We start from the raw sequence: 19,996 nt of genomic DNA, 5'->3' as shown, positions 1-19,996 counted from the left end.
TGGCACTTGAAGCTTCAATAGAGAGGAATTCCCTAGAGATTGATCTCTGCCAGAGAAGAAAATGGAGTTCCCCTGGAAACAGGACTTGGAGCGGGACTCCAAGGGCCCCCAAGATCTCCTGGAGAGGAAAGGGGGCAAGTGAGCCAGGCTGGGCAGTGATGAATCTCCAGCACGCAGGGGTAATTAATATATGCCAGGCACAAACAACTGTGAAATCTACAACCGAGGGACTTACTAAAGATGTTTTATAGCCTTCATTACTTGGGCTAATCACAAAGAAAAAAAAACAAAAACAAAAACTTGGATTTTGAAAATCCAAGAAGCCACTAAGTCTCTGTCAGGCCCAACTTATACCCCTATTAATGACAACAGGAAACAACCTAACTAGTGTTTAAAAAAAAATCAATTTGGCTGTATTTCATTCCACATAGAATTATAGTTTCCAAGCCTGAAGGGACTTGGACAGATGAGGTATTAGCACGAGAGTATACAGTCTGAATGCTGTATGGCAAATCCTGCTTGGGGGGCGAAGGGAAGAGTGGGTTAACCCTGACCACCTGTTATCAGAGCTGAACCAGCCCTGAACACTCTTCCAGCTCCCTGGAAGTGCCTGTCCCTCCCTCTGGTCCATTCTGAACTCCTCTGTCCACACTCCAGGCTCTGAGCATGGCATTGCTCACAGTCTGGGGCATAGGCCACCAAACACGAGTGGGCACAAGGATTCTCTAATTAGCAAAGCTGAAGAAAAACCCCGAAATCTTTGTTTTACCAAGCGATTCTGATACAGACAGCCTTAAAGAACTGTTGCTTAAGGGGCAAATGCAGACTAGCTAGGGCATGGTGTGAAATCGGGGAAGGGGCTGAGTGATCAGAAAGAAAGGTGAGGGGGACCTCCCTGACCTCAAGGCCTGGAACAGCCTCCCAGGAGGGAAGAAAGAAAAAGAAAGTACAAATGAGTATGAAGCCTGGAAATGAGGGTATTCACCTTCTCAAAAGCTCACGTCTTGTCCCTGGCAACAAAACCCAGTGGGAAAAGCTCCTGACATGCCAGAAAAGATGCTCCCGAGGGCTCCTAAAACCTCTATGACTAAGCCCCAAGAATATCAATTAAGCAGCAGTAATTACATATCATCAGTTCCAGTGGGACCCTCAAAGGGAAAGCAGACTTGAAACTTCTTTAAGGACTAAATTAAACGGCTCCCAGGGGCTCTGCTACACACAGAAGTTGAGATTTATGGGGGTTGGTGGGCAGTGGTCCTGCCAAAGCACCCTGGGGCAAGGGCCGCTGCAGGGCTGGGATTGAGAACCCAGGTCAGGCAAGTAAGGTCTTCCCATTGCATGTCCAACTAGGAGGCCAGGAGTGGGGGATCCTCTGTCAAGACATGGGCCGCTTGCCCTGCACTGGGGCACGGGGCTGGCAACGAGGCCTGGACGGATTCGGAGGCTTATTCTCTGTGCTGGAGAGTCTCCCACTGCTGCCCCCACCCCATCCAGCTCCTTCTCTGTCCTGCTCTACACACCAGGGGACCCTTTCCCCTTTGGACCCCATCACCCTGGTTCCCTTGCCCTGTGGGTTCCTGTTGGGTTTGGCCAATGGGAGGCATGAGCATGGGAGACGGGTGGAGAGAGAGGTTGGGGTATTTCTTCCCGCTCTGGCCCAGCCTTCTCACTCACAGACAAGAGCACTGTCTCCTCTCCCTGCCCCTTCAAGCCGAAAGTGAGAACAGCTCCCCGCTGGTGCCGGGCCCGGGGTGCTGCACTACCCTCTGTGGATTTCCTCGACCTCACCCATACCTTTGAGAGAAATCCATTAAATCTCTTCAGTTAAACCAACTAAGGAAACTCGTTCTCCCACTGGGGCCCTGACTGATTTATTTTCTCTCTCAGCAAACATGTTCATAACACATACAATTGCCAACTCAAGTGAACATAAACCAACAGTCCCCACCCCACTCCTGCTGAAACACCGTGTAATGCTCATGCCGCCAATAAAGTGCGTGACCCCCTCTCGTGCAGCCAGGATGCGCAATGTCCCGTGACCACCTTCTGGGATGCAGGGTTTCACACAGCTGTCCCACCCTGAGGGCCCCAGTGGGAACTCTCGGGAGCCAGGGCCCCCACCCCAGCCTCCTCGGATTTGTAGAAAGTGGCCATCCTGGTCCCATCCAAAGAGCTGCCAGAATGAGGCCCAGTTAGGGAAGAACACCTACCCGATTCGAGTCAGGGTTTGAGGCTTTTAATCAGCTCTAAGTGGGCCTGTGGCACCCTGAAATTGAATGCAAATGTCCGTCTGTCCATGTCTGCATTTTCCGGGTGGAGAAGCTATGGTTTTCATCAGCTTCTCAAGGAAAACCATGCCTTCAGAAAGCTTTAAGAACTCCTGATTCTACCTTTGAAGACAGATCTTAGGGTTTCCCACAGAAAGCAGTGAATAGTGAAGTGAAGAGAGTACTCTGGGGCCCGGCTTCCTGGGTTCAAATCTGGTTTTGCTACTCATTGGCCGTGTGACCTAGGAGAAATCCCTTCCCCCGTCCTGTTGTTTCGGTTTGCTCTTCCATGAAATGGGAACAATTTATCCACATCTTATAGGGTTTTTGGAGGCTTACGTGATCTGATTCATGTCATGTACTTAGAAGGCAGCCTGGGACATAAAACGAGCTCTGCAAATTAGTGATTCTACACTCTGGTCCTTCCTGAATCCCAAACCCTGGCCCAGGCACCCAAGGAAATGTGTCTCTCCTGGGTCTCTCAACTCAGCCTTACCTCTAAGATGCTCCCTGCTCGAACTGCTAACACTTCCTGCTCACCTTCCATGCCCAAAAGGCCCCAGTTCTGAGTGGTTTCTCTCCAAGACATCTTCCACACACAGACAAGGCGGAGGGGAAAATGCAGGGCTGTCCCTTTGCTCTTACCAAGCAGCTACTCCATTAAGATCTAGGCTCTGCCCTGCCCGTGGACTTCCCACAAGCATGGGTCCAGAAAAAAAGGGGGGGCAGTAGAATGTGTGAGGTTTGCTTAGAGACCCGGACCTGGAGAAGAAAATTCACTCCCCTGCCATTGACAGGACAGCTAAAGCAGAAGGACCCCTCGGGCGAGGAGGCTGCTTAGTGAGGGTGGAGAGGAGAGGAGAGTCCTTGACCCTCTCAACCCCTGCTCAGACACACTGATTACCGGGCTAGGAGGTACAAAGCAAGGCAGCCAGGAAAGAGACTTTCTCTGTTGCTTCTAGATTTCTAAAGTCTGGACCCCTCCCTCCTCACAACCCACCGGCAACTCCCTGCAAATACCCACAGCTGGAGGGCACTGGGGCAGCCAGCGTGGTGTAGAGGGGTAGCTAGGTCCTGGGTTTAGGACCCCCCACTGTCCAGAGTTCTGTTGCTTATTATTTACTATGGGAGGCTACCTAGAATAGCCCCGCAGAGGCTGCATTTCCCCACTGCTAAGACAGAGCAAAGCATTCCCTCTTCCAGGGGAAGGACAGAAGGAAATGTGCGTGAAGCTTGACCCGGAACGTCTCTGCTGCAGAGCTTATCTTCAGGACTGAGAATAACCCTCACAGAGCCCTAGGGGCAGCCAGGTGCTAAGTGTTTCCCACATTTTGTCTCATTTAATCTTCATAACAACTTTATGAAGCAGTACTGTTATCCCCCTGTTACAGATAAATGAACTAAGATAAGGCTCAGGGAGCTGGAGTGACTTGCCCAAGGTCATACAGCTGGTGGGTGGTAGAAACAGGATTTGAACCCAGGCTGTCTGGCCTGGTTCCAAGTCAGGAAGGAGTTGATGTAGTCACTAACCAATCAGAGGTCAATACTGTGAATGAGGCTTGGACTATGTCCTATCCAGTCTTTACTTCTGCTGTTTTCCTACCTGCAGCTGAACCTCTGAACTTCTCCAATGCTTGCTCTCTCTTTCACCTTGCTGACTCTTCCCATGGGTTGGGGAGGCTCTAGGTCACACGGCACGGGTGAGTGCCCCTGACCTATTCCTCTGCTCACCCCTCACCCACACTTCCAATCCCTACAGACCATACACACACACACACACACACACACACACACACACACACACACTCCTGGCCCCTCCTATGATTTCCATAAAGATTTATTGATTAACAAGTTGACCTAGAACCTGAAGACTTTGGAGCTGGAAGGAATCAAATCCTCTCAAGCAATGAGAAAAGAGAGGCAGAGAAGCGGGCTGGGGGGCGTGCTCTGACCCAGGTCACAGCTAATGAGGAAAAGGGCTGTGGTGGGAGCCCAGGTCAGGTTAGCTCCAGCTCAGAGCAGTGCCCTGTTCTCCCAGAAGCCTGTCACCCTCTCTGTCAGGTTTCTCTCAGGTCTTCCATCAAATCCTCCTCCTCCTTCTGCCTGGTATTGTGACTCCTCATCTTCAAAACACTTCCACATCCGTGATCTCACTCAACCCCCCCCCCAGTGACCCCATGGAGACGTTATTATCGTCATCCGCATTTTACAGATGAGAGAACGGAGCTCCAGGAGGCCAGAAGGACCTCCCAGAGGCACCCAGTTGTGGGGAGGGAGGACCAGGGCTCCCAGGAGTGATGGAGCCATCGAGTTCCATGGTGTTCACCGCGGTCCCCAGCCTCAGTAATGAGTGGGTGGCTCTGCAAGCCTGAACAATGTTCACGGCCCCAGGTTTAGGCACCTCTGGCCTTTTTACAAATTACAGCTGGATGAAGCTCCAGAGACCCCCCCACCCCCAGCTGCAAAGCCCCCAGTGGCTATGCCGCCTGGGACAGAAGGAGGCCAGAGCTGACAGACGGTTCTCCACCTCAAAGCTGCCCACCCTTCCCCAACCGGAGCTCCCCTATAATTTTCATATGTAATTGGTGGCTCCTTAATCGGGGATTCTAAAAGCCCTGCTGCAGAGCCCAGCCCTGGCCCCTCATGAATCATGTTCACCGGGATTAAAATTAGAGGCCAGAAAGCTATCTGACTCAAATAGAAATTGGAAAAGGCAGCAAGCTGAGTGCTGGGAACAGGGGCCCAAGTAGGTGCCTGAGGCTGGAGAATGGCCTGAAATCTGGACACCAGGACGGAGGGCCCGGGTTTCAAGGAGGAGCACAGAGGACCTGGTTCCATGCGCACCATCTTGGGTCTGGAAAGTTCTCTGAGGTTCCCTATTGGAGGGTTCCAGGATTCTGTGGGCACCCTCTTTCCTTGGAGAGCAAGGAAAACTAGGCCGAGAGAGAGGAAGGAGCTGACCTAAAGCCAAGCAGAGTGAACCATGACTTCTGTGACCCGGTGCCTTCCAGACCATTTCCTGTTGCACTGAGGCCTCTAGGTGAGGAAGGACAGAGGTGAATAAGGAGACCGGAGGCTCCAGAGGCCTTCCCCCTGCTCAGGCCTGGACAGAATTTTCCCTCTCTGGCCCCAGACATCAGCACCAGCCAAGCTTAGAATGAAAGACTTCCTGACAAAAGGCTTAGTTCCTAATTAGCCATTGTTCCAGATAATCTGTTAAAAAGTCCCAGCTCCTGGGGGAATGGCCTTTTTACCAAAGAGCCTCACTGCCAAGTAGCTGGCAAAACAGTCTCCACTGGCCCGTGCCCTGATCTTGCCTGGGCGGCTGAGTCTTGGGTCCGCTCCCCCTGGAGCACCCTGAGCGAGCCCCGCCCTAAAGGCACTTGTCCTCCAGAGCACCCCAAAATGTCTATCGCTCCTGCCAAGTGGCATGAGGCTGTCTGAAGTGATACCACCCACAGTGTTTCCTCCCAGTGAAGCTCTGGTTTCTCACTTTGGGGCTTCATCTATGGAGCCACTGTTGAGCATTGTCTCTTGCCAGGCGCTTTACGAGAATTAGCTCCTTTACTCCTCACAGCAGGCTTGTGAGCCGGGGCACTTGCCTAAGAGCCCCAGCCGGGAAGGTGGTGGCCCGGATTTGGACCCAGTCCCCTTGACTTTGGAGCCCACGCTCTCAATGGCTCAGCCACAAGCGTAAAGGGCACCTGGACGCTAACACTGAAGAGGAAAGGGATTTATCAGCCACCAAATGACCTGCACTAGAACCTTGGGGTTTACCAGAAAAGCAAACTCCTTTCTTCAGATGAAATCTTGGCCTCCTGCCAAACGTATTACACAGAACTCACAAAACATCTCTGGTTTAGTAGGGGGAGGGGTGGCAGGAGACACACACAAATTCACAGTTGGCCCCTGACACACCACATCAAACCCGGGATCTAGAAAAGCCCTCTCTGACAGCAGCCTGGCCAGATGGGCAGACTCAGAAGGCCGTAACATGCCCCAGTTCCACACTGTCTAGCTGAGTTGCTGGGCCAAGGAGGGACCCCTCTGTGCCTCTGCTTCCTCGTCTGGGGTGTGGTGAGGGCCAAGGGGGATCATGGGGCGCTGCTGATGTAGAAACCACACCAGCCCTAGGAAATGTCGTCATCGGCCTCCTACAGAGGGAGCAGCAGCAAGACAGGGGGCACAGCCTCCTCCCGGCTTTGTCTGACGGGATTGTGTAATAATATTTATAAGGGTTGAGCGTAGCCAGGCACTGTGCTGAGCGATTCTGTCCTGAAGTTTCCACCACAGCCCAGTGAGCAGGCATCGGGATCCCATTTACGGAGGAAAAAAACCTAAAGCTCAGAGAGTTTAAGGGAAGTGACAGAGTCAAGATTTCAAGGGACACCGTGACAGTACCTGGCTGTGCCAAAGCAGATTCTAAAGCCCTAACCCTAAGACCAAGAGCAGGTGCCCGTGACCTATCTGGTCCCCAAAGGCAGACCTCAGTCCCAGACTGCCTGCTCCTGCTGATGGTGAGGGAAGGCCCTGAAAATCCCACTGCGTGATAAGAGCAAAGGCCACGAGAGGCTGTCCACGGGCCCCGAGGCTCAAGTGGGACCTTTCCTTGAAGAGGCAGACTCCTCTCTGCAAAAACAGGAGAGTCCAGAAAGCCAACCCCACGCTTGCCTTGGTGCCCACCAACTAGAGAGGCACGTCTCCTGCTTTGAGGTTTAGCAATAATAATGATCCACTCATTACTTGAAATCTTTTGATAGAGGTCTGTGTCGTGTGGCTGGGGTCAGGTCCTATGTTGGTCATCAGGGATCCCAAATTGGGCTCAGAGTATGGTGGCAGAGGGTCATTTCATTTCACGTTTAAACTCTTGCCCATTGGACAAACTGGATCCTCACTGCCCTTGCCCTCCACTGTCTCATCCCAGGAGCTCCACAAGACTGCAAATTGTCTTCCTCTTGCAGTCCTTTCGCCTGTAATCCGCTCTGCACACGGTGGCCAGAGCTGTCTTTCCAAAACATAAACAGGGCTCCATCACCACTTAGCTCAAAACCCTCAAATAGCTTCCCATCACACTTAGAGCAGTGTTTGAACTCCTATGTGGCCTATGAAGCCCTAGAGGATCTGCCCCTACAAACCTCTGCCCCCACATCACCCACTGTCTTCATTGTTCACACCACTCAAATTATATAGGCCTTCTTTTTGTCCTTTGAGTGCAGCGAGCTTGTCCCCACCTCAGGGCCTTTGCACCTGCTGTACCCCCTGCCTGGAACATCCCCTCCCAGACTTATGCATGGCAACACTCAGGACTCAATTAGAGTCACCAGCCCCTCAGAAGGGACTCCATCGGCCCCCTAATGAAAGCAGTCCCCTCCTCCCTGGTCACTCTCTTTTATCTTTTTCATAGCACTTATCAAACTATACCTGGAATTAACCAATTTCTTTGCTGATTGCACTAAGCCTCTCCAGAGTAAGGATTCTGCCCGTCTTATTCTCCACTATGTGCCTGAATCAGTGGGCGGCATATAGTTGGTACTCAATAAATGCTTGTTCACTGACTGCTGACTCTTTGGAAACTGTGATTAAATCAAAGACCTTGTACTCCCAGCAGGGTTCCCAAGGGGGCACGGCCCTCCCTTCCTCAGCTCATCTCTCCCCTCCCTCCAACACAGCCTGGGCCATAGCCAGGCTGAGTCACTGCCGGCTCCTAAACACACAGGACGTTCCCACCACCAGGCTTCGCTTACGGCAAGCCCTGTGCCCGGAATGCCCTTTCTTCTCCCCACTATCCTTCAAGGCCCAGATCTGGTGCCACCTCCCCCTGAAAGCTCTCCCAGGCCTCCCGGACCTCTCCCTGCTGTTAAGTGTTGAGAATTCACGTCTAAACTACTTGGGTGGCTTCTGGTCTAGTCACCGTCTGGAGCTTGGGGCCTCTGAGAGGATCTGCTCCAACACTCTCACCAAGATGAAGAAAACAAGGCTTTTAGATTCTTCCATGTCTGTGTCTGGTCTCCCCAGCTCCCCATAAGGTCTCTGAGGACAGGGACCTCGCTGCTACAGCTTTGTACCCTGGAGGATACCATAGTCCCTTACTCAAGTTACTTCCTGTCTCTTGGCCTCCCCGCTGCTGTCTATAGAATGGGTTACCTGGGATAGAGCGTATCAACTGTTTGGTATGTTGTCCGGCACCCAGAGCCCATCGATGATACTATTAACAAGAGCTACCTCTTACCAACTGCCTGCCTGATTCCTCCACCTTATCCTACGTTCTCTTTAATCCTTAGACAATCCAGCCGGGTAAGTACTGTTAGCTGTCCATTTTACAGGTGAGAAACCTGAGGCCCAAAGAGAATAAGCATCTACTACAAGGTCACGCAGCTCTAAATACCGAGGTTCTGACACAAACCCAGGAACTGCCCACGACACCACCCCTCCTCCGTGGTTCAGTAGGGAGAGAACCCTGGTTTCCTAGGCATGGCACCTGGAGCAATTTCCATCAGCTCTCTGAGGTCTGGAAATAATCTGTACCTGCCTGCAAAGCCGTTATAAGGGTCGGGGACAAGTAAGAGACCTGATGCTGGGCATGCACCAGGCACATCCTAAAGGAGGTCTGCTGTTACACGTCAGATTTTCCAACTATCTTGGCTGATTCTTTGAGTACCCTAAACCATCAGAGTTATTGGGGCACAATCTTGGCTGCTGGAACAGGGGTGCCTGGGGGCCTCAGGGAGGGTCGAAGGTGGCTCAGTCGGAGAAAGGCAAGTGCATGGCTATAGGATTTCCTCTAGAGGAACAGCATGAGGGTGGAAGTAGGCCAGCCTGGGGCCTCTGAATGTCTGGGTGCAAGGGGAGGGACAGAGCTAGGGAAGAAGGCAGGGGATGTGCTGTGAGGTGGGAAAAGCCTGGAGTCCAACAGCTTGCCTTTTGTTCTACTGTCTATAATATATTATTTAAAATTATTTTTTTGGGCGCCTGGGTGGCTTAGTCAGTGAAGCGTCTGCCTTCGACTCAGGTCATGATCCCAGGGTCCTGGGATGGAGCCCTACATCGGGCTCCCTGCTCAGTGGGCAGCCTCCTTCTCTCTCCCTCTGCCCCTCCCTCCATTCCTCCCTCTGCTCATGCTCTCTCTCTCTCTCAAATAAATAAATGAAAAAATATTTAAAAAAATAAAATAGGGGGCGCCTGGGTGGCTCAGTTGTTAAGCGTCTGCCTTCGGCTCAGGTCATGCTCCCAGGGTCCTAGGATCGAACCCCACATCCGGGCTCCCTGCTCAGCGGGGAGCCTGCTTCTCCCTCTCCCACTCCCCCTGCTTATGTTCCCTCTCTCACTGTCTTTCTCTCTGTCAAAAAATAAATAAAGTCTTTAAAAAATAAAATAAAATATTTTTTTTAAGTGAGTTTCATCCATCTTAGGGTTGGACATTACATTTGAAAGCCCTAACTAGGAGATGTCACCTCAGATACATTATCTCCCAGGCACTGGAGAACCCTTTTCACAGACAGAGGTTAGCAAGGATTTTTCACTGCCAACAGGAAGGTGTGGAGAGACACACATATGGTTGAAGTGCCATACAAGCACTTAAGCACTTGCACAAACATGGCGTGAGAACCTGCAGAGACCTCACGCCTTGGGAGTGGGCCTGGGCTTCTGATACCTCAGGGCTCTGCTGTCAGCAGAAGCTGCCTGACCCTCCCCAGTGCTGGAATATCATCTCTCATCGGCCGGCCTCTGATGAGCCTTTAAGGCGAGAAGCAGGCCCTGGGACCTCGCTGAGCTGATAAGGACACGCACACAGGTCATTAGGGGCCACTTGCTAATATTAGATTAGAGTCTAACCTGACCATTAGACTATGTGAAACTGCCATTTTTTTTCAAATTTTCAAATGCAAATCCATATGGTTCAACTTAACCAGCGAGTGTGCATGGCAGAAATCAGCCTGAGTCTTGCTTTCGTGGTCATGTGGGCTCGGGGTCAAGGTTGTGTGGAAGCAGAGCTGCCCAAAAGGCCTGACAGCTCTGGACGGCCATCCAGGCTTAGGAGGTTCAGAACAGATGTGAGTCCCAATCCTGCGCCAATTCACAGCATGGCCGTGGACAAGCCGCTTCAACTGTCCTGGCCTCAGTTTCTCATCAGTGATGTGGACCCATTGCAGCTCCTCACAGGTGGCTGAGGGTTAGGGATGAGCCAGCAGAGCACCCACAGGGGCTCACTCGGGACCAGTTCCTCTCTTACAGCCAATTTTAGGGTAGTCCAAGCGGGAGACGTTCGAACACCAGGCTAAGAAGCTGATGTTTACTGTCTCCCAGGCTTGGGAAACAGCTGAATTCCTGAGCTGTGATTTTGAGAGCCACTGGAACCAGGAAAAGGCCCTTTTCTGTTCAGGAGAAGGAGAAAAAAACGCTGGCTGCCGGGGGTGAGCATGGGGGTGAACTTCAGGGCCAGAGCCAGGGAGGATGACTGGGGTCTGGAAGGGGGCAAGAGCCAGGCAGGCCACCACTCAGAGATGCAGGGTGTTGTGGGCAGACTAAGAGGAGACACCCTGGGACAAAGCACCAGAGGGGCAGGGAGTGGGGGTCCCCCACTGAGCCAGCGTGCCACTCTGCAATGCTCTTTGGGCATAGCACAGTGATGAAGGTGTCCCTGGGTTTAGCATTTCCTGGAAGAGCCCCTCCTGAGGAAGGACCCTTCCCACACAAGGCTGACGTGTTTCGCTTCTCCTGGAAGCCCTCACTCCTTAAGGCCAATTGGGTCCCGGAGCTCTAGGCTGAGAAGGGCACTCAGGTTTGGTTTAGTCCACAGGGTCTCCAAGTATGGCTGTTCCCACTGTGACAGAGCACCTGGGCGCTCGAGCTGGGCAATGGCACATTGCCGTGAGTACTTCGAGGCATTTTCACAAGCGTAATTTTAGCTGGTCCTCCTAAGAAGGACTCACTCCGAGTCCCATTTTACAGATGAGTAAGCTGAGACTCAGAGAAGATAAAGACCTCACCCATGTCACATAGTTAATAAATCTCAGAGCTGAGATGGGAATGCAGGGTTCTAAACGTCAAGTTCAGGGCCTCATCTGACAAGGCAAAGGACAGTTATTCATGAAGCACTTAGAGAACAGATCGGGAAAAATGGGATGGATTATAACCAGCTTATGTAGCTCCTTGGTGGCTGAACAGCATATCTCAAAAACCAACTAGAGGAATGAGGTCAGTCTGGGAAAAGATCTCCAGTAGGGGACCACAACACTCTATCCCGTGCAACCCTTTATCATTCTTGTGGACAGCGACTGCAGCTAACCTAGGACCAGGAGGCAGACCCAAGATGCCAAAAGCACGATCGTAATTCAACATGATCTTCACAGCCAGACAACAGACTGAATCTACCAAATGACAAGTCTACTATATAACAAAGATAAATGCAAAATCTCATATTGAGGGTCAAAAATCCGATCGCGGAGTTTGAGCTGGGAGAATCCTGTTTGGACATGTAAGTGGGTGGTGCAGGACACCCCCTCTGGGGAAAACATCGACGCGTGGACCCGGGGTCCAGAGGGTGTGACCCGACTGGTAAAGGGACAAGAGACAGTGATATAGAGAGGAAGTACTGATAGAAATAATCACTTTCTAAATCTGCCCAAAAGTGGGGGCACCTGGGTGGCTCAGTCGGTTAAGGGTCTGCCTTCGCTTCAGGTCATGATCCCAGGGTCCTGGCATCAAGCCCCACAGTGGGCTCCCTGCTCCACGGGGAGTCTGCTTCTCCCTCTGCCTCTGTGCCCCCCCGCCGCCCCCACATGTGCCCCCCTCTCTCTCAAATAAATAAAATCTTTAAAAATAAATAAATCAATCTGCCCAAAAGTGGACCAATAGGGCTGTGTGAGCTGTCCTCAGATATTGAAAGAACATGCAGAAGAGAAAATCAGCTTCCTCTGTGCATCTAAGGAGGGTTGAATTTGGGATGAATGGAATTTTATATATAACTATTTATACATATATATTTTATATATAACTATTATAGATCTTAAATATCATTGTTCCAGAAGTTGCTCTCACATTTAACTTCTGTCTGTTTCAATTTCCTCCTCTGTGAAATGGGGCCAATAAATACAATAATAGTAGTAATAATACCTTCTGAATGGGGTGGTTGTAAGCATTAAATTATTTACTATATGTAAATACTTGGAACCTGTGCCCAGCATATCACTCTTACAGAAGTGTCTGCTATTAGCATTCTTTTCTTTTTTAAAAGATTTTATTTATTTGAGAGAGAGAGAACATGAGCAGGGGAGGGGCTGAGGGTGAGGGAGAGGCAGACTTCCTGCTGAGTGCAGGCCGAACAGGGGTTTGACCCACGGCTCAACCCCAGGACCCTGAGATCATGACCTGAGCCAAAGTCTCACGCTTCAAGTCGGATGCCTCTGCTATTAGTATTCTCTATTGCTGTTATTGTCATTATTGGTCTCTTCCTGAAGCCAAAGGGAGTTCCTCTGGTTGTAAACAGTGTCTGGTCCCCCTTTGCATCCCCAGCATTCTACGGTGGCACACAGTAGGTATCCACACATTCTTGTTGACACTTAGAGGTGAACTGTCATTCCCAGTGGGTGTTAAATGTTCTAGGAACCGAGGTTGCTCAAAAATAGTGCTCTGGCAGGCCTGTGTGGGGCCAATCCCTGGCAGGCAGCGTGAGTCCAGCAGGGGACACCCTAAGATTCTGTAATACCCATCTCCTCGTTTCCAAGGCCCCACCGCCCCTGGCCAGGACAGCTGTCTGGCAAGGGAGGAGCAGGGATCACCCGCCCACATATTTTTCAAAGGGGGAACGGAGAGGCGCTCCTCCCAGTGAGAAGGTTCCTGGGACCCTTCCTACCTGGTCATCCTGCCTTCCCTGGGACACGCAGAAGGCCCTGGCAAACCTTGATGCAAATAGTGCTCGACTTCCTGGGCTAAAATTACATCTTGAGTCAATTTTCATAAAACGCATTGACAGATTTAGGTGCTGGAAGATGGAGCTTTCTCAGAAGGCATTTAAAATGACCCAAACAGTTAAAATCAGCTGAAACCTGACAGCCAGGGGCTGAGAGAACAGCTTTCATCCCTCTGTAGCCTTGTGCAAACCCCAGGGTCTGGACCTTGCCTGCGGAAACCGCTGTGCCTGCACTTGACTCCTCCTGGTCACAGGATGATTACCTCTCGGCCAAGGTTCTGCTAACAGACGTTTTGCAAGGAACTAACAAGTGGGAGCCCGTTCCTGTTTATGAGCAAAAGCAGTCTTCCATCCCAGGGGCAGTTCCAGAGATGGATCCGGATTTTTTGTTTTAAATTCTCCATTCCTGTACTGTCCTCTGTGGGTCATAGAGAGAATCAGGCAAAGAAATAGGGTCCCGGTATGTCTGAGTGTGTCTTCTCTTCTCCAGAAATAGCTTGAAACCTGAGCTCTGCCACCACCACCCCTGAAGGCTGCGCATGGTGGTGACTGTCCATGGGGCAGCCTCTCTTATCTCTAGGGACCCTCCTGCTCTGACCTCCTGACCCCACAGCCCCAGTTGCCCTCAGCCTGAGAGCCGTGAGCTCCCTTAGCTGCCTCTTCCTCTGTTTTGCCCCACCTCGCTCATCTGCTCGCTGTCCATCCTGGGCTGTCTCGCTTTGCCCCTCTGGATCCACTGCCTTGTCCACCCTGCCCTGTGCCCGGGAGGCAGACCTGAGTGGACGGCATCAACAGTCCCCCACGCTAGGGCTTCCAGTGGGGTTATACCAGGGGGAGGCACCGGCAGGAGAGCAGAGGGTGGAAAGAGAGTTATGTTGCCCGGGCTCCTCTTGGGAAGTCCCCCTGGGGTTCCAGGAACCTTGGCCTCCCCTGACCTCCTCAGGCCGGGAATAGCAATGGCTTTCTACTGTTGCCTGCCCGGTGATTCATCACCCCTCTTTGGTTTCCCTAAACCCCGAGCGTTCCTTTATAAATAGCCCCTTATTACTTCGCCCAGCTACCCAAGTGCAGACTGACCTGCCCAGGTTGCCCCCCCCCCCACCCGCGCCTTCGCTTCTGCCACCAGCTGTGCTGCTGGGCCCTCGTGCCATGTCCCCCAGCTTCACTGAAACCCAGCTCCTCCAAGCAGATGCTCCCACTGCACTGGGGTCCTGCTGCCCTGCTTCCACCACCGGAGGCCGGTCCTGGCCCGACAAGGTAGAGCCAGACGATCCCTGAAGTTCCTCGTGACCCCCATTCTCCTCTGCTCCATATCACGCACCCCTTGGCCAGATGCCTTGTGTTTGGTCCCATTTGATTTGTAAAAGTCCAGTGAGCTATCAAAGTGCTTGGGCTAAACATGGCGTGCTGGCTGGAACTTTCTCTCCTCTGAACTCCCCTCTTATTCTCACGGACACTTCTCTGCTCCCCATTTTCTCTGTTAGGATTATTCACACGGGTGACTCTCCCCTCCTAGACGGCAAACTCCGAGTCTAGCTCACGATTTTGGTGAAGCTCTGCTTTTTTGACTATCTCCCTCTTTCTCCACCGCACCTGGTATGTTGCCTGGGACACATAAATGCTTACTGTTGCAAATATTGACCGACTGGGGGAGTGACCGGGAGGCCCTGCACATTCTGGATGATGCTATGCAATGGGATTTACCAAGCAATGACTACACACCAGCCACCTTACATCCATCACCTTGTTTCGCCCTCACCACAGGCCTACCAGGGAGGTGTTATCCCCATATTACACATGTGGAAACTGAGGAACGGTGAGGGTAAGCAACTTGCTCCAGATTCCACCTCCAGAAAGGGCTTAGAGCCAGCAGCGAGGCCTCCCGCCTTTCGTCTGCTCCGCCCTGAGGGTGCAGGTGGAAATGATGCCACGGGGACAATCAGGGACCCTGACCCAAATGGAGACAAGTCGCAATTACTGAATGTCATTAATGGCTAGTAGAGCAATGCCCTTCTGAAGAGGCCCTTCCAGACTTTCCTGAATGAATCACTACATTAGCACACTGCTGCTTTCTATGAAGCTTGGCCAAAAGGCCTCAAAAGTAATTAGTTCACTTAAGTAGGCTAAATGTTTCTCCAGCAATCTGGTTTCCACTTTAATTGGCTTAGAGTGTGGAGAGGGTGAAAAAAGTAAACTTTAGCCCGGCCCCTGTGGAAATATTTCCCATACATTTTATGAGTAAAATTCACCCCCTTCGGCCACTTGCTCCTGCCACGCCTGGGGGTAAGGGGTGGGGAGCAGCACAAGTGGTGCTCCAACAAGGAAGAGGAGGTTTGTTAATGAAGAGTCTGGGCTACTGAGGATTGACTGGCTATTCTCATTCTTGTCGTGTCATCTGGGAGGGACTCCCCAGGCTCCTGGCAGAGCTCGGAAGCCAAGCTAAAGAGTTGGGACTTGATTCAAAGCAGAGAAAAGTCACTGAAGGTTTCCAGGCCAGGGAATCACCTAACTGAATGCTCACGTTGCTCGGAAACCAAGGGAAGGCTGGTGTAGATAAGACATGGCGCTAGATGCTATACCCAGGCTTAGGTCTTTTTTGTTGGGCCTGGACTCCCTTTGTCTCCCCCCTCAGACTGGGGCTCCCTGAGGCAGGGTTGTCTCTCCCCTCAGACTGGGGCTCCCTGAGGCAGGGTTGTCTCTCCCCTCAGACTGGGGCTCCCTGAGGCACGGTTGTCTCCCCCCTCAGACTGGGGCTCCCTGAGGCACGGTTGTCTCCCCCCTCAGACTGGGGCTCCCTGAGGCAGGGTTGTCTCCCCCCTCAGACTGGGGCTCCCTGAGGCACGGTTGTCTCTCCCCTCAGACTGGGGCTCCCTGAGGCCAGGGCTGTGTCTCCCCCTCAGACTGGGGCTCCCTGAGGCAGGGTTGTCTCTCCCCTCAGACTGGGGCTCCCCGAGGCAGGGTTGTCTCTCCCCTCAGACTGGGGCTCCCTGAGGCACGGTTGTCTCCCCCCTCAGACTGGGGCTCCCTGAGGCAGGGTTGTCTCCCCCCTCAGACTGGGGCTCCCTGAGGCAGGGTTGTCTCTCCCCTCAGACTGGGGCTCCCTGAGGCCAGGGCATATCTCTCCCTCAGACTGGCTTACAGAGGGCAGGAACTTTCCCCTCTACCATGTTTCTTCCTGCAATAGCAGGGACAAAAGTCCACGTTCTTCACGCCTTACTATCCTTCCCAGGGGCTTAGATGCTGCACTTCAAAACACATCAGGAGGGATGTCTTCAGAGTGAGACAAACAGACAGACAATGAGGGACAGGCAATGTTTCTGGGGTGGGGAAGGGGCCACCTACCTCCCGCCACTGCTTGTTCTCCATCCCTTGAGTATACATGACACATACTGTGGGAAGAGGAGAAAAACAGGGTTAAGACCCCGGGCCAAGTGGAAGGTGGGGGCCCCGGATGGGGAGGGTTCTGGAGGGGGAGGCACCTCAGGAGACTCTGGCCTGGGTAGCACTGCTGGGTCTGGAGTCAGCTAGAACTTAGGCATGTCTGGGACAGGCACCCTCGTGGAGGGGGTCCGGGGCTGTCCACATCTAGGCCAGAACATGATGGAGGGCTCATGGAGGACTGAGTTGCAGAGATGTGGCAGGAGAGAACATCTGAAACCCGAATCAGTCATCCTTTTAGAGCCCAAAGCAGCCTCATGAGGCCTATTACTATCATCAGTCCCACTCCACTGATGGGCAAACTGAGGCTCAGAGGAGGCCAGTGACCTGTCAAAGGTCAGAGAGTTGAATGGCATTGCTAAGGGCTAGATCCCTGGACTCGAAAATCAGTGCTCGTCCCCCCAGACCACAGCCAGTCGGGGCGGGCTCTGAAACGTACTGGTTTCCCTGGGACTGAGAACTCCTGGCCCCAGACACCCTGAACCCCTGCGAACCCCCGCGGCTGGGTTGAGTCTTCACAAGTTCCTGCGGCGGAAGGGTCAGACCCGCAGTTCTCCTTCTCCAGACAGTTTCAGTAAAACAGTCAACAGCCTGGATGCACCCGCCACGGGGCCCGGCACAGCGTTAGAGCTCAGGGGAAGGGCTCCCGCGTGTCACTGCAATCCGTCTCAATGTCGTTGCTGTTGTTACTGTTGTCAGTGTCAGAGCAGGACTTACGTGGGTCGGACTTGGAAAACATGTCTTTGTCCAAAAGGTTCCTGAAAGAGGGGGAGAGAGGAGGAGTCAGCCCAGGTGGAAGAAAGGAGGGTCTCAGGCGAGTCAGGCCCGGGGTGAGACTCAGGCCTGGCAGCAGGCAAAACAGGAAGAGGAGCCTCGTGCGGCCACATCTCCTGGGTGCTCATTAAAGCCGGCACCGGGCAGGCCCTGGAGGCCCCTCAGCCCTGCTTCCTGAGGGGTGCGGCTGCCCATCTCCCCCGCCCCCACCGGCGCCATGCGTGCTGGGTACCCTGCATCCCGCAGGACCTCACTCTCGAGCCAAATCTCCATCTGCCCAATGGCCTAGCTTGTTCTAGAAATTCTCCTCTTTTACCACATCTCTACCTCTCAAAAAAAAAAAAAAAGTAAAATCAAGCAAACAAGCCTTAGCCACCTCATGTCCCCTTCCCTGAGGGCTCTAGGTAGAGCCAGTTTATTGGATCTCTCACCTATGCTGATAGATGAACCAAGGACACCCCCACGGGATGCCGACTGATTTTGAACAGGGTCCTTCCGTGGTCAAGGCCAGAAGCTAACACGTGGCCCTGATAATCAGACTTGAAAGGATGGCAGCAGGAGAATGGACACGTTGGGGGACTGAGAGGTGTTGAACGGGGGCGAGCCGCTCTTGCCCTGCGTCCATGTGATCACGGCTCCCACCCTTGAACCCCAGTGATGGGTCAGGGCTGGAGCTAAGCGTTCTGCAAATACTAGCTCCCGATTCTCCCAGATCCCCACCCTCTGTTCCACTCTCTTCACTCAGGGGCCTCTTCCCCAAAGGCAGCTAGCCCTCCAGGACCCTAAGACACACACCCCCTCTGCTGGTCTCCACCGCTCCTGCACCAGACCTGCTCCGGCCTGCTGTCACTTTGGAAACCATCTGATAAACCTCCCAGCCCACTGCAGGGAGCAGCAGATGAAATGACACACAAGATGGCTCTGAAGGGTGCGGGGGTGGGGTGGGGGTGGGGGTGGGGAACAGGTAAGATACCATTTTTATATATGTTCATCCACACCAAAGTGGGCTGACCGATACCTGGCTTGACCACCTCCTCCTGCAGTGTGCTAGGTTTGGGGGCAGAAGTGTCTGTCTTGATTTCAGTAAAGAACAAAATGCCTTCACACCCAAGAGAAGCCTCTACTATGGTGGAACCTGAGGCACGGCTAGGAGCTGGAAGTAATAAAGAAGGTTGGGGGGGTGTGGCGGAGAGGACTTTATTAAAGAGAGTGCCGGGGTTTATCTTTGAATTCTATAATGAAATTCTATAATTGCACAAAACCTTAGAACATTCAAGCTGGACGAGACCTCCGAGGTCACCTTTTCCAATTCCTTTACAAATCAGGAATATGAGACTCGGGGCGCCTGGGTGGCTCAGTTGGTTAAGTGGCTGCCTTCAGCTCAGGTCATGATCCTGGGGTCCCGGGATTGAGCTCCCCGTCAGGCTCCCTGCTCAGCAGAAAGCCCGCTTCTCCCTCTGCCTTCCCCTCCCCCTGCTTGTGCTCTCTCTCTCTTTCTCTCTCTGACAAATAAATAAATTAAATTAAATTAAATACATTAAAAATAAAAGGAATATGAGACTCAGGAGAGGGCCTCTGACTTCTCCAAGGTCTGGGTCTGGAACTCAGGTTTTGTCATGTTTAGGCTAGTGAGACCCTGGATTTCAGCCTCTGTGTGTGTATGTGTGTGGCGTGGGGGGGGGGGGGGTGGAGAGGAACAGAGGAGGAGAGACAGAGAGACAGAGGGAAGGAGAGATGGGGTCTTATCTTCAAAGAGAAGCAGGCAGGGCGTTCCTTGGCTCTGCCCACCCTCCCAGCTGGGCGAGAGGCACACACGTGGCCTGAGAAATAGAACCAGCCATGTAGCTTCAGTGGCTCCCTGCCCAGTGACCTCAGGACTCTTACTGAGTCCTGGGGCTTGGGTCAGCCTGCCATAGCACCTGAGGATGACAAAAACCCCGGTCCCTCCTCCCTGCTGAGATTATCCTCATCAGCCTTCCAGACCCATTCCTATCTGTCTTCCTCGATTCTGCCTTCCCTGAACAGGCCCTGATCAACAACCATTTCTTCTCCCCTCCCCTGAGCTCTCTTTGGCCTGTGGTGTGCAACCCTCTGACTTGTAGGACCCCATGTCCCTACTCAGCACACGCCGGGCTGCAAAGTGAGGGGGGCATCGATCTCTCACACCGACCAGCTGCTCCTTCATGCTAGGGACCCCACCTCTGCGGCAGGCCCGACCAGCACATGACTCAGAGCCAGGGGGCTGGCAGATTGGATGGATGAAGGAAGACCAAAAGGAATGGCCAGATGGCTGAGTGAGGCTGTCTCTCCACCTGCATGGTGTCTGATCACGGTCAGAGTTGGCCGCTATACAGCCTGATGGCTAAGTGCGTGGCCAAATGACTTGGCTTCCTTGTGCCTCAGTTTCCCCATCTGTAAAGTAGGGCTAACACAGTTCCTCCATCAGGACTGCCCTGGAGCCCTTGGGCATAGTGAGTCTGGTCAGAGGGTCAGTCATCACTGACCCGGTGCTGAGCAGAGCAGTCACCCTCCTGGGGGGTGCTCAGGTTCACTTGGTGAGAAAGGACACACAGGATGGGCAACAAACACAAAACCTTCCCCTCGCCTG

General features: G+C 52.8%; 1 protein-coding gene across 7 annotated transcripts in view; it reads right to left on the bottom strand.

Moving 5' to 3' along the window:
- CPNE5 (copine 5) overlaps window positions 1–19,996 on the bottom strand; it is an 89,548-nt gene that overhangs the window by 56,698 nt on the left and 12,854 nt on the right. For 5 of the 7 annotated variants that reach the window (XM_027603977.2, XM_027603970.2, XM_027603969.2 and 2 more), the window contains exons 2-3: window positions 17,332–17,372; window positions 16,519–16,565 (exon numbers count right to left, since the gene is read on the bottom strand). In XM_027603977.2, the coding sequence (XP_027459778.2) occupies window positions 16,519–16,565; window positions 17,332–17,372 (88 nt within the window). Of the gene's footprint in view, window positions 1–16,518; window positions 16,566–17,053; window positions 17,373–19,996 lie in introns of all 7 variants that reach the window. The other 2 variants (XM_027603974.2, XM_027603975.2) reach the window with 1 other exon arrangement.

The sequence above is a fragment of the Zalophus californianus genome, chromosome 7, assembly GCF_009762305.2.
Source record: "Zalophus californianus isolate mZalCal1 chromosome 7, mZalCal1.pri.v2, whole genome shotgun sequence".
Classification (NCBI taxonomy): domain Eukaryota; kingdom Metazoa; phylum Chordata; class Mammalia; order Carnivora; family Otariidae; genus Zalophus; species Zalophus californianus.
Note: the sequence above shows the minus strand (reverse complement) of the source record. Positions and strands in the feature narration are given on the sequence as shown.